General features: G+C 55.9%; 1 protein-coding gene across 4 annotated transcripts in view; it reads right to left on the bottom strand.

Moving 5' to 3' along the window:
- Nucleotides 1–748: 748 nt before the first annotated feature.
- Nucleotides 749–13,365, bottom strand: part of LOC106849449 (lysosomal alpha-glucosidase-like) — a 15,820-nt gene continuing 3,203 nt past the window's right edge. Inside the window, exons 2-21 of one of the 4 annotated variants that reach the window (XM_088174329.1) lie at nt 11,777–11,935; nt 9,611–10,142; nt 9,261–9,406; nt 8,147–8,312; nt 7,555–7,651; nt 6,396–6,515; nt 6,015–6,133; nt 5,814–5,945; nt 4,912–5,022; nt 3,985–4,098; nt 3,743–3,827; nt 3,287–3,404; nt 2,808–2,941; nt 2,560–2,711; nt 2,285–2,433; nt 2,057–2,198; nt 1,776–1,874; nt 1,487–1,651; nt 1,260–1,406; nt 749–1,067 (exon numbers count right to left, since the gene is read on the bottom strand). In XM_088174329.1, coding sequence (XP_088030455.1) covers nt 1,005–1,067; nt 1,260–1,406; nt 1,487–1,651; nt 1,776–1,874; nt 2,057–2,198; nt 2,285–2,433; nt 2,560–2,711; nt 2,808–2,941; nt 3,287–3,404; nt 3,743–3,827; nt 3,985–4,098; nt 4,912–5,022; nt 5,814–5,945; nt 6,015–6,133; nt 6,396–6,515; nt 7,555–7,651; nt 8,147–8,312; nt 9,261–9,406; nt 9,611–10,132 — 2,781 coding nt within the window. In that variant the 5' untranslated portion in view covers nt 10,133–10,142; nt 11,777–11,935 and the 3' untranslated portion in view covers nt 749–1,004. Of the gene's footprint in view, nt 1,068–1,259; nt 1,407–1,486; nt 1,652–1,775; nt 1,875–2,056; nt 2,199–2,284; nt 2,434–2,559; nt 2,712–2,807; nt 2,942–3,286; nt 3,405–3,742; nt 3,828–3,984; nt 4,099–4,911; nt 5,023–5,813; nt 5,946–6,014; nt 6,134–6,395; nt 6,516–7,554; nt 7,652–8,146; nt 8,313–9,260; nt 9,407–9,610; nt 10,143–11,086; nt 11,120–11,245; nt 11,392–11,776; nt 11,936–13,365 lie in introns of those variants that run through there. The other 3 variants (XM_014870081.2, XM_014870097.2, XM_088174328.1) reach the window with 3 other exon arrangements.

The following is a 13,365-nucleotide window of genomic DNA, read 5'->3' as shown; positions in this document are numbered from 1 at the left end:
ACCGCCAGAGCGGCACCGCCCGCCCCGGGCCGCCCCGCCGGGCAGCGCCGTCTGGCGGGCGGGAGGGGGAACTGCAGCCCCGGGGGCTCAGAAAGGGGCTGGGACTGCTGCGAGGTGTGCAATATGGAAACATTTTCTTAAGAAAGGATCTTCTTTGATGTTGTGTGGAATATGGAAATATTTTCTTAAGAATGGATGTTCTTTGATGTTTGATGCGTCTCTTCTCCCAGGCATAGCCTCAAGCAGCACCAGGGGGTGTTCCAGAAATCAGAAGGAATTTCCTCACGGAAAGGGGGATTACATATTGGAATGAGCTGCCCAAGGTGGTGATGGAGTCACTGTCCCTGGAGGCGTGCAAGAAATGACTGGACGTGGCACTCGGTGCCATGGTGCATTTGCAAAAGTGATTAGTCCAAGGATGGACTTGATCATGGAGGTCTTTTCCAGCCTAAATGATTTTGTGACTGGGGGGATCTGGGATCAAAGAGGGGAATCAAGGAGGTAGGACTGGAGGCTGGAATCAGGGGCTGAAATTGGGGAGCTGAAAGTAGTGGCTGAAATTCGAGGGTGGAAGGTAGGGCTGGAATTGGCTGTGTTGGACTGGGGCTAAAATTGAGCAACTGAAATCAGGGTGATGGAGTCAGGAGAACCAAGGTCAAGGACTAAAACTCGGGACCCCACAGCAACTGGTTGCCCACCCCCCCTTCCCCATGCCACCTCTTTTGTCCCCATATCATGCTCCCAGGACAAGTTTTCCACCTGCCTTTATTGCAGCAGGAATCACGGGTACCCACACCCCCCACCCAGGGCCATGCAGGAGCACCCAGCAGCCAAGCCCCCATCCCTCGCCCCTTGTCCCCAGCTGTGCTGGAGGGGGATGAACAGCAGCAGGTGACAGTCCCCGATGCCTCCTCCATGGCAGCATCCTGGGGACAGGGGCTGAGCATTGAGCATCTCCAGGGTGGGTGTCCTAGCGAGGTGAGGGTGACCCCACGGCCCCCTGCTCACAGCCACTGCAGGGAGAAGCCCTGGCTGAGGCTCATGCCAAGGTCACTCACGGTGAGAACCTGTGGGGAGAGAGGAGACATTCTGGGATACAGCCTTGATAGGAGGGAAGAGGAGAATGCTTTCCCCTAAACCCTGGCATGGCAGGAGAGCCACACAGAGTCCTCACCTCCCTCTTTGGTCACTCTGTGACCCTGGAGGAGGAGGGGTGGAGACCCTCAGGATGGGGACCCCCACCCAGCAAAGGGCCATACCTGGTTGTCCAGGTAGGAAAAGGGCTTCTCCTGGCCATTCAGGAGGACCTTGCTGGGCGGCTTCTGCACCCCGAAGATGCTCAGTGTGCCAATGGTGACCTTGGTGGCTTCAGCGTTGGCATGGAGGACGGTGGAGGTGAAGATGTTCTGTAGGAGGAGATGGCATGAGCTCAAGGTGACCAGGTACCATGGGACCCCCCCCTCCTGCCCTCCCCACCACATCTCACCTGTGTGACATTGAACACCACGTAGGAGTAGTTGCCCTTCTCAAAGGTGTCCAGGCTCTCGCCGTCATCCCAGAACAGGTCACCCCAGGCAGTGGCGTGCGAGGACAAGGCCACAATGAGACGTAGGGGATTCCCTCGGGTCACCTCTGTGGTGATTCCTGGTTTCTGGGATTCAAAGACATGGGTTCTGTAGGGCCATGACCACTGGGGATGGGGGTCCAGGAGTTGAGGTGCTGGGGGACACACAGACTATGGACAGCACCCAGGAAGGTGATGGGTGGGCACTCACCTGGGTGGGCAGGATGGAGCCTTCCCGGATGTGCAGGTTGAGGTGCTCAAGAGGGGCTGACATCTTCAACATCTCCCCACTGCTGCTCACCGAGGACCCCTGGGCAGGTGGCAAGAGACATGGGTGTGAGGGATCAGGGCTCAGGCACAGGTCCGTGGGGCAGCCATCCCCAACCCTCCCTCCATTAGGGCTCACTGGGCTCAGCCAGGGCTTCCGACCCACAGCCCCGAGAGGGTCATGGGATCACCCGGCCCCCAGCCAAATGCTGTGATGCTCCTCACCGTGTAGAAGTCATACCACGTGCCTTGGGGGACGTAACCTGTGACTGAGTCCACCCCAGGCTCCAGCACTGGTGTCACCAGCAGGCTCCGGCCCCACAGGAACTGCCTGTCCAGCTCCCACGTGGCCACATCCCAAGGGAACCTGTGGTGGGAGGAGCCGCCGCTCGATCGGCGCTTGGCCATGACTCAGCCAAGCATCTCCCCAGCTCCTGCTGGGGATGGCCTTACTCAAAGAACAAGGGCCGGGCAACGGTGTCTCCTTGCAGATGGGCACGGTGGAAAAGGGTGTAGAGGAAGGGCAGGAGGGAATAGCGGGTCAGCAGCACATCCTTCATGGCTGTCCTGGCTGCAGGGCTGAACACTGTTGGGTCCTGGGCCTGGGGGAGATGCAGGCAGTCAGCAGCTGTCCCACCCCCAACCCCACCTCCTGCAAACCCCATTCCGCATCCCACATCCTGCATTCCACCCCTAGGATGCCTCCCACCGGGCACACTGCCCTCCACCTTGTCGTTCAGGTTGTTGTGGTTGCGAGCGAAGGGGTAGAAGGCACCGAGCTGCGTCCAGCGGGTGCACAGCTCCTCAGAGGTGTTGCCAGAGAAGCCACAGATGTCGGCCCCGACCAGAGGGATGCCAAAGAGGCTGAAGCTCAGCACCCCTGAGGGCAGGAACAGTCAAGAGGGCACAGTTTTGGAGACATCTCCGAGCAAGCAGAAAGCTCTAGGAGTGCTGGAAGGGGCTCTGTGCCACCCACCTGGAATTGAGTAGTACATGTCCTTCCACTGGCTCCAGTTGTCACCCAGCCAGTGCCCTGAGTAGCGGCCCTGGCTGGGGAAGGTGGAGCGGGAGATAACGAAGGGGCGTTTCCCCCGGATCTTGACCAAGGCGCTGGAAAACAACAGGAGAGCTGGGGGCAGAAGGTAAGAGCAGCCCACCAGGTGTTTGCCTTATCCCACAACAGTTGAGGGAAAATTCCAGCCCCCTGGCAGAGGGTGGAAAGTCTGAGCAGTATGGCAAAAGGCTTCCAGCAGGACCAGCCTCATTCACACATTCCTCCCAGAACAGTGTCAGCTTCCCTCTTCTCCCAGATTATTCCCACCCCAGAGGCTGTGATCAGTCAGAGCTTCTCCCCTTCAGATCACACTCAAATCCCCATCCTTTTCCCAGTCAGCTCTGAGAAAGCTTTTGTCCCAGCCCATGCCCAGACTGTCAGGAAGCAGGGTGCTCAGGTACCTTGCTGTGGCTTTGGCTTCCATAAGCCCATAGAGGTTGTGGAGGTTGTAGTGCACTGAGACTTTCTGCTCCGTCGAGGCACACACGGTCTTTGCAGAGAGGGAATTGCCCAGCACGGCTGTCAGCAGGGAGAGCCCAGTGGTGGTGGGGTGCAGAGGATATGGACTCCCCACACTTGCTGGCTCTGAGTCAGCTCTCCCACAGCCAGCTGTCACCACCAACCCAGTGCCAAAAGCTCATGCAGATGGCCCCATCCTGCACCCTGACATGGCCCTAATGAGTGTGCATGGCTTAGACATGGATACTGGCACATGAAGGTAGGGATGGAGGCATTCAGGGTGTAAAAGAGACACAATGTCTCTTAGAAAGGGTTCTCCTCTAGCACACTCAGTTGGCAGCGATCTTGAAGTGCACAGTATCTACCAGCACAGCCTTGTATCTCATCTCCCTCCTTACCTGGAGTGTAGGGGGGGCTGTCGAGCTCTCCTGGGGGACAGCCATCTTCAGACCCATCCACGAAGTTGGATGGCTCATTCATGTCCTGAGCAAAGAAAATTGTGCAGCAATTTCAGGTGTGTGTTTTGGGGATTTGTAGTAGACCTGGGAAAGCTGCATTTGAGAGATAGTCCTGCCAGGACACACACTGGGCATGAGCTGAGCTGCTGATAGGGAGCAACCCATGGGCAAGGAGGACTTACAATCCAGAGGCCATCAAAGGGCACGTGGGCATGGAAGTGCTGCAGGTTCTCCAGCCACCACTGGTGTGTGTCTGGGTTGGAGAAGTCTGGAAAGGCAGTTAAACCAGGCCAGACCTGTGGGGACACCACAAATCCACGGGTTCAGCAAGCAGGTAATTTGTGGGGAGCCACTATGGAGAACAGGGTACCACAGCATGCCAGGGATTTCAACTGGGGGTGAAACAGGCAATGAGACAGAAGATAAACCCAGCCAATGCTTTGATCCTGGGTGCTATACACACACACAGCATCCCTCCTACTTCCATGGTACTGGGAGTACCAGGTGCTGAGGAGTCCTCACAGTCCATGGGCAGTGGCAACTGATGGAGCAGCTGCTCTGCCCCCACTTGCACAAGGCCTGATACCACCTCACCAAGAATATGTCAGGGAAAAGCCATGATTTCTCTATGTTTTGCCTCATTCCAGGAATTTTAGCTGATTCATTTCCCCCCCATGTTTTCAGGCTACATCTAAAGCCCCCTCTTAGGAGATGGCAAGAGAGAGCAGATGGGAGAAAACAGCCAGAAGGGTCAAAGTGGGAGGGAACAGCTGCAGAGCAGGTCTGGAGACACACTGTCCATCACAAACCACCTTCCCTCACCCCAGAAACAGGAAGGGAGAGAAATCAGATGATCAGCCTTAGGCAGCACTGCTGACTCTGGTAAGCTCATATGACTTCCACAGGCTGCTCTGCCGAGCAGGGGCTGGCTCTCAGGACTGGTGAAGACATCAGGAGGTGACACATGAGGAGGACAAGGGCTGAGCCAGGCTCTGGCAATTATCCCTGAGAAGTCCCTTGACCACACGGCTTTCCCTCTATTGTGATGAAATCCCAATCCTGCTATTGCACAACCCACTGGGCTGGGATTTCCCCTTGGAGCTCCTCACCTGCCCGATGAGTGGCTGCCCTTTGGTGGTGTTGAGGAACAAGCCCCGTCTCAAGCCTTCATCAAAAGGCCAATAGGTACCGTGAGGGCTGGTGCTGCTGATGCCAGGATCCTGGGGATGGAGCAGAAAGAAGGTTAATGCCATTCCAGGCACACCATGGCTCCTTCTCCTGGCCAGACTGGTGTGATTCACAGAAGAGAACCCAGACAGAGCCCACACACAGTGGTGACTCTGGTCAGCCAGAGCCCACACACAGTGGCTGTTTCCCTCCAAGGGGAAGAGAAACTTGCTTCTACACTTCCAGGCATGCTTTCTAAAATGCGACTTCTGCAAGTCCCCAGCACCCGTTACAGTGTTTTGGGGAGGGGGGGACAAATACAAGAAATCTTGCTCTTATGCAAGAAATGTCAGGTCATGGACAGGCTTGGGCTACTACAGAGAGTTCAATGAGGAGGCAATCCAGCTTCCCCCTGCAAAGACCTGCTGCAGGTCCCCACTGCCTCCAGTAAGCAGAACCTGTGCCCTACTCCTTGCAGAGGGAAGAAGGGACATCACAGCCAGGTCACAAGATCCCAGCACTTGTGAGGGCACCTGAGCTGAGCACCCACAAGTAAAACTGCCTGACCCACAGTTCCTCCATTCCTTCTCTCACAGGGGTCAGGGCCATCCTTGTACCTGCAGAAAGAGAAGAGCACAGCACAAGAACATGGCCATGTCTCCAAGGTTCCTGCATTAGGGGGATTTCCAGTCACAGTTTACAGCTGCCTGACCAGCACTGCGAACTGGCCTCCTACAAAAATCCCCAGGGCCAGGAACCACCAGCTGGGACCAGGAGCATCCATTATGACCTTGTCTGACATTCTTTCAGCAAAGACAACACAGTGGGAGAGGAGGTGAAATACCAAGATCATAACGTAGTGCTGCCCGTGTTTGTGGAGGTCTTCCACCATGGAGGGGAGGGAGTAAAAATTCTGGGAATCCAAGGTGAAGTCCCGGTACCCATCCATGTAATCGATGTCATTCCACTGTGCATCCTGCAGGAAAAAGTCTCAGGAATGGGTGATGGAGACTGGAGCCCCTGCCCCATAGGCCTGGGGGGTTACCTGGGGGATCTGGTAGTTCCTCATGGCTCTCACGGTCCGCCAAGTCTCATTGCTGGATCCATAGCCCCAGCGGCAGAGGTGGAAGCCAAGAGCCCACATGGGTGGCATGGCTGGGAAACCTGCAGCGGGACAGTGGGAGCATGGATGGGGTTTCCCAAGATGACAGCAGCATCTCAAAAGGATGGGAAGGTAAGGGGAGAGGGAGGATAAAAGGTGATCACTGACCACAATGTGCTGGAAGGGCTGGGGATGAGATGGCTGGGGGATGCTGATCCCTCCCTAGCTGAGAGGGTTGAGGATGGTGGTGAAGCTGAGGTGACACAGGGATGTGGGCATGAAGAAGGTGACTGCAGATAGCTGTGTTGGGGTGTGGGCACTTACCTATCACCTGCTGGTATTGCTGGATGACCATGTTGGGATCGGGCCCCAGGAAGATGTAGAAATCCAGCACCCCTCCAATGGTCCTCCAGGTCAGGCCTGGAGCAGGCTGCAGAGCCACCTCTTTGAGTGGGAAGGTAGAAAGGGGAAGAGGAAGAGAAGAGAAGAAGGTAGTGACAATTGGGGAGCACCCCCAGACTTTAGCCCCTATGATGGGGCCCAGGCAGCACCACAGTCAATGCGCAGGGGAATAGAGAAATCTCTGCCTTGCACTCAGCAGATGCTAAATGGGTGTCTGGAAGCTTAAATCATCATAGCCCAGAGAGATCATGGGTTTATGCTATCTTGAAAATCTGCTCTTTAAGCTCAAATCTGTGCCAGCTTCCACTGCTAGACCAAGACTAAGCACTTAAGTGCAGTGCTTTCCTTCATGTCCTCCCCTGAAATCCCCTCCTAAGTGAATCGAGAGCTACTTGTACAAGCAAGCACATGAGAGCCAGGTCTTTCCTGGGAAGGGCTCTTCACATGGAGGAACCTTTGCACCTCAGCTCAGGCGGCTGCATTTCACAGGAGCTCCTCCTTGGCAGCATCACAGCCACAGCGCTGTACACAGCTGGAGCTGCCACAGCCTCGGTGTGAGCAGCATCATCCCAGCTGGCTGCAAGAGGCAGCTGCTGGGAGGGACGGGTGGTCCTGGTGCCACCCCTGGCACTGCAGGAGCCTGCAGGAGCTGCTGTGTTACCAGCTGGCACACACGGGCAGATGCCACGGCCGCAGCTGGCGCAGCACAGCTGGGAAGAGCACGAGTGACAGATGGCATCCCCGGCTGTGCCCCAGCCATGCCCTGCTGCTGGGCCTGGGGTGAGGACATTTCGGTGGAGGGGGAATGGGCATGGACCTGCATGTGAGGGACTTGCTTTCCTGATGGCAACTCGGCAGCTGGGTGTGTGGTTAAACTGCTCGGCAGTTGCTAAAGAGCCTCACCGTAGCCAGGAAACAGATGGCTGCACTCAATAACGGAGCCATCAAACCACATCTTTCCCTTTTATGGCTTCCTCTCACCCCAAGTTCCCAAACTGGCCACTCCAGCAGCTCCCATCTGTCCCAGTCTGCCAGGTCCTCCACCATGGACAAGCTGGCCTGGGGTCCCCATGGCACCTACCCATGGCGTTGCTGTTTAGTAGGAAAACACCGTGAGCATTTCCATCCTCCTCCATCAGCAGGTAGAAGGGGTGGACACCGTACAGGTTGAACGATTCCTGCAAGGAGAGGTGCCCGGTAAGACAGCAAAGAGGGCAAAGCAGGAAAACCTGATGTCACTGAAGGTAAATAAACAACCCTGAGCTGCATATGCTGCCACCATCTAACCAGGCATCTGCCACTCCTCTGGAGCATAAGTCAAGGAATGAGGATAGGTTTGAAGCTTAAGGCCATGGGAGGCTGCTTCTTCCTCCTCCTCAGGGGCTGCTACTGAGCTGGGCTGGGTGAGGGGGAAACCTCCTGCCTCACCACAACACATTGCACGAGGAGCAGGGTGGAGCAGAAACACACAGCGCCCTTGGAGTGCCAAGAGCATTTTGCAATTGCTGTGAAATCCTCCCTGGCACATACCTGCTCATCAGCCTCAACCATCCCCAGCCTCTCCCAGTGCTGCTGCCCACCCCTGCCATGCTTTCCCAGGGTTTGTCCAAAGCACAGGAGAGTGGCACTCCTGCCCCCACCCCTGCACCCCCACGGGGAGAGGGCAGATGTACCGTAGGAGAGACATCACGGGCCCACAGTGTGAGGGTGTTCCAGTCCAGGCTGTGCAGGAAGCTGTCACGGTGCTCCCCCAGCCCATAGAGGAACTTGGATGGGAGTGATGTGGATATCTGGAGAAACTGGTCAGCAAAGATCAAGGGGGCCACGGTGGTGTTTAGCCTGCCAGGGTGACACCAAGAAAAAGAGAGTCAAGAGAGAGTTCTCATTAGGATCCATTTACCCATAAATAATTGATCTCTTCCCTCTCAAAACATCTCAAGGGGCAGTCTAGCAGCACATCCCACCCTGCATCCAGCCTCAACACCTTGGTACAGGAGCAGAATCAGGTCTGGCTGGACACAAGGCATAGCCCAAGCCAGCTTGACCCAGCGCAGCACAGCCTTCGCTTTGACACCAGAAGTTTCCACCCAGGTTATTATTAACCACTGAGGTGATATGGCCATGGGGTTTCTCAGCTTCCTGTCACTGATAAGCAGCTGCCAAGTACAGGATGGACCACAGCCACCAGCAAATGGGGAGGAGGAAAGGATGGGATCCCAAAGCACCCTGACCAGACATTGTCCAGTTGTTGGTGCTCACCACCAACTTAGTGTGGGCAAAGCTGTGGAGGTAAAAGAAGCTGTACAGAAAAGTCACCCACAGTCCTTTTCCACAAAAAGCCTGGAGCTGTGGGTGTCCCAATAGTTTCCACAGCCAGGGAAGCCCAAAAGCAGGGAGAGGGCAAAGCCACAACCGTTCTTTGGCACTTTTCCTGAGCCACCAGATCATTTATTGGTGATGTGCTGGGATCTACACAATGTTTGACTTCTGTAAGACTCTGGGAAGAATCAGAGCATTGGGAAGTTTTTGGAGAGATGCTGAACCCACACAGCTCTGCCATGGCCAGAGCAAGCGTGTGGCCAGTCCCAGGGGCCAGGAAGCCACTTGCTGCCATGTCCTCATGTGAGCACCATTCAAAAGATTCAACACAAAGAGTAGTAATTGGCTAGAGATCTCACAGCATGGGTTTTCCTAATGAAAAACCTCTGGGAAGCACGCTGGAGCCTGGCTAGGGTGAGATAAGCTTCTCTCCACCTGCCACAGTGTAAGCATGAGGTGGGTTCTTACAGCACTGTCCCTGTTGCCTTGCGCTGCAGCAGCACCCCAAAGGGGTCCCAGGAGAAGTTCAGACTGTAGATGGGGTTTTCTGCTCTCTTCATCACCCGGGGAACATCAAGGGGAACCTCATAGCGTGGGTTGGCTGCATCTGTTATCTGCAAAAGGGAGAAAAAGCGCTTTAAAGACCAGCAAAGCAAGAGGGCAAAGGGCAGGAGATGCTCACTGGCCCACACAGCCATGCCTGGAGCACAGCAGATTCCAGACTTGGTCCAAGCAAGGGATGGTCACCTATGGGATGGCAGGTACAAGGGTCAGGAGCACAGTCACAGCCTCTTGAGGGCAGCCAGCAGGAAGCTCACCTTGATGTGCAGCCGTGTGTCCGTCTCAAACTCCACTTCCAGCCTCAGCTTCTCGATGTCCCGGGGGTAATAGGCCTTCTCCCTTCGCACCAGCAGCCCCACCATGCCCAGTGCGGTCTGGTTGAGGCTCTCCATGGTGTAGCTGGGGAAGTCAGGGGGATAGAAGCACCAGGGCACCCCCCGCTTGCCCTGTGCTGGTGGGGGACTCTGGATGAAGCAGCACCCTCGGCTTTCACAGAGCTCCTGGGTCACCACCACGTGCCGCTCTGGGTAGCAGTCAAAGCGATGGCTCTCAGGTACCAGGAAACATTTGGGGGGTGGCATGAGCTCGAGCCAGCCCCCCGACACTTGCTGCAGCACCCAGACAGTGATGGTGCTCAGCAGAACAGCGGCCACCAGCAGCCCACAGCCCACCCACCATGGGGCCAACTTCCCATGGCCGGAGGGCATCGGGGCAGCCCCCTCCTCTTCCACCCGGCATGCTGCTGGATGTGTTGTTGTCAGCTTCTGGTACGACTTCATTGTCCTGGTGCTGGATGGAAGGAGAGATGGTGGCAGGTGTGAAGGAGACAGGGGCAGAGCTTGCCCAGACCTCAAGAACAGCTTCCCCCCCCTCCTGATGCCTGTGGTTTGGGCAAAGCTTGCCTGCCTCAGCACCCTGCAGCATCACATCTGCATCTTCAGCCAAGATGCACCTGGCAAATTTGGCAGAGGAAGGCTTTGCCAAGGTCAGATGGTTCTGACCCTGCTAAGCGTGGGGAGACACTGACACCTGACTGTCCACCAATCCCAAGGGACAAAGCACCATTTGCTTTTGGGAGGTGGCAGAGTGGCCCCTCAAAGAGTTTTTCCCAGGTCTGAATTAATGGGCTGCAGTGTTTCTGGAAGGTGCAAGCAAAACCGAGCTTGCTCTTCCTGTGGGAACAGAGCTGTGATGCTGAGAGCTGCAGCTCCGAGGTGTGGAGCATTCTCTGCTCCGAGCATTCTTCTGCTCTGAGCATCCTCTCCGAGCATCCTCTGTCATCATCGTCCTGACTCAGGGGTTTTAGACCCGAGGAGGGCTGGGCAAGGGATGGCTGGGAATATGCCATTAGTCCTTGCTTTTCACTGATAAAAGCTGATTCTGACAACTTCTCAGCCGAACACCTCCTATACTCTAAGCGAAGGAGACCCCCATGCTCCTGTTAAGTTTGCAGGGAGCAATCTCAGCATCTCAAAAAAGAGACACAACTTTTTTGTCTCCTCCTCGCTCTCACTCCGACCTTGCTCCCTGCAAAAGCTCACAAAACGGCTCCTTCCCCATCGAGCAGATTTACTCCCCAGCAGCGCCCTCCCAACTCAGGCCACCAGGACGGCTCAACCCTCCGGGGCCTGGCCGCGAACCTCCCCGAGCGGCAGCGCCTCCGCCTTGTGCACCCGCCCGCCGCTTCCCCAGGCTCGAGCGGCTCCGCCAGCCCCGGGGACCTCCTCACGCACCCGGTGTCCGTGCCCGGCCGGCCCGCAGCGCTGGCACTGCGGGGCGGGGAGGGGACACGCAACAACCGGGGCGTCCCCGGCCGGGCACGGAGAGCGAGCGGCGCGCCCCGGGAGCCCCTGCCCGCCTGCGGGCCCCGCTCCGGCCGTGCCGGCGCTTACATACACGTGTGTCCTCTTGACATTGTGGCTGCGGGCAGCGGGAGGGCAGCGGGCACGGGCACAGCTCCCGGCGCTGCAGCTCCACCGGCTCCACCGTAAACACCCGACGAGCCGCTCGGCTGGCTCCTACCGCGCCTCTCGAGTAGCAGCGCATCCTCACACGCCCTTCTTCCGCTCTACGTGTGCTTTCTTTTTTTTTTTTTTTTTCTTTATTTAATTTTTAATATTTGTGTCTACGCTCGGTGCTGTTCAAGAGTGGAGAGTATGGGAGAGCAGCGGGTTTTTAGGTTTTTTAGGTTTTTCCCCAGCCGATGTGCGCGGAGAGTGAACGCCTCTGTGGCCCCTTGTAGGGTAAGAGAACTTTGTCCCTGCTCACTGGCTTCAGGGAATCATGATGCTGGGTGTGTTTTGAGCACACACAGCAGGTGGGCCAGACTCACAAAACTCCACACATGCCAGAACATCACCCTTTTTCCACCCAAGTTTTCACCAGAGGTCCTGTCTCCCACTCACTCCTCTTCATTTGCTTACCAAGCGTGTGTACTGCACAGGCTTTCCCACTTTTCAAGGGACTGGAGAGCTGCTCCTTGTTTACTGTTGAAGGCCACCACAGTCTAAAGTTCAGCAGCGAATGAAAACAGACCTTTGGAGCAGAGGTACTTTCCTCCGGGAATGAAAACAAAAAGTAACCTGTTGTGAACAGGGAAATTCATCCAGAAACAGAATTTCAGGTGACATTTCCCCTCCTGCCATATGTGACCTGTCAAACCCCATGTTGTTGCAAAAACAGGGGGGAAATACCTCAGTTCTGGTGAGCCCCATGTGCGGAGCTATCATCACAGAGGGTGAAACCCCATCCAGGAAGCAGCAGCCCATTCCTCCTCCCCTTGAGGACCACTATCTTGTGGATGTCTCAGGGATAAACCCTGGATGATTTAGGATGGCTCTGGCCACTCTTGGTTATCACCACTCAGAGAGAGCACAGGCGCAGGGAGCTGTGCTGGGGGCATCAGTGGCCCCAAAGGCTCCCACAACCAGGATCCCTCTCCTGGCTTGTCTTGGCTCTCTGAGCCACTAGGACCTTCCTGGATGGAAAGGAGATCTGGAGACAAACCCCAGAGGCATCAGTGGAGACCACAGTGATGGCTGAAATCTGCCCTCTAACCCTTAGCTCACCCTGTCCCAGTACCCAGTGCAGGATTTCAGCCAGTGTCTGCAAATCTGGGAGAGGTGAAGGCCAGTGTTGCAGATACACTGGGCAGCAGCCTCATGCCACCACATTTAGCCAACCTCATTAGCACAGTTCCAATGATAAATAGGGATTTCTTAACATCAGGGAGGTGCATTCACCTAAACCTTGCTCTGGCTGCCGAGTTCCATGGGGCTGTGCCAGATATGAGGTTGCTTGTGTTTTGTAGTTCATGTTGTTCAAAGGCAGCAGGGAAAGATGGCCCAGTTATGGCCCTTAGAGCTGCTCCAGTATTTGGCCCCAAGGCTGGAAAGCACAAATTGCACAGGGCTAACACAGACTTTCCAACATTGTTATGGACACAAAGAAATCAAAACAAGATGAGATGGAGGCAGTTTGGTTTAGCCAACTGCCTGTGTTATTACATTTTTTGTTGCATTATCATCGTTGTTGGATGCCTCCAGAATCCGAAATACTGCTCACACCATTGGGGTCAGGGTGCTGTGTTTAGCAGCTCTCGCAGCTGCACGAGGAAAGTGAAAAGACTGGATTGAGGATCCAGCCCTGGGCAGGATTTGGCCCTGCTGCAATGCTCAAGGGGCTTCAGGATAGGCAGTGCTGGGCAAAGGCTGGTCCACAGCCAGTGGAGGAGGACAAGGCTGGCCAGCGACCACCTCAAGGAGCCCAGGGATCAAGTGAGTCCTCCCAAGAGCACTGGGATGCCCAGGACATGTTTCCCCACCATCATTTGCCCTGCAACAAGGCCAAGTGCTGGTGCCACACCTGGGTCAGGGTAACTCTTGGTATCAATCCAGACTGGGGGATGAATGGAGCAAGAGCAGCCCTTCCTAGGACTTGGAGGTGCTGGTGGATGAGAGGCTGGATATGAACCAACAAAGCCTAGAAAGCCAACCGTGTCCTGGGCTGCACC

The sequence above is a fragment of the Sturnus vulgaris genome, chromosome 16 (genome assembly GCF_052056855.1).
Source record: "Sturnus vulgaris isolate bStuVul1 chromosome 16, bStuVul1.hap1, whole genome shotgun sequence".
Lineage (NCBI taxonomy): Eukaryota > Metazoa > Chordata > Aves > Passeriformes > Sturnidae > Sturnus > Sturnus vulgaris.
The sequence above is the reverse complement of the archived record's forward strand: the minus strand, read 5'-3'. Positions and strand labels throughout refer to the sequence as shown.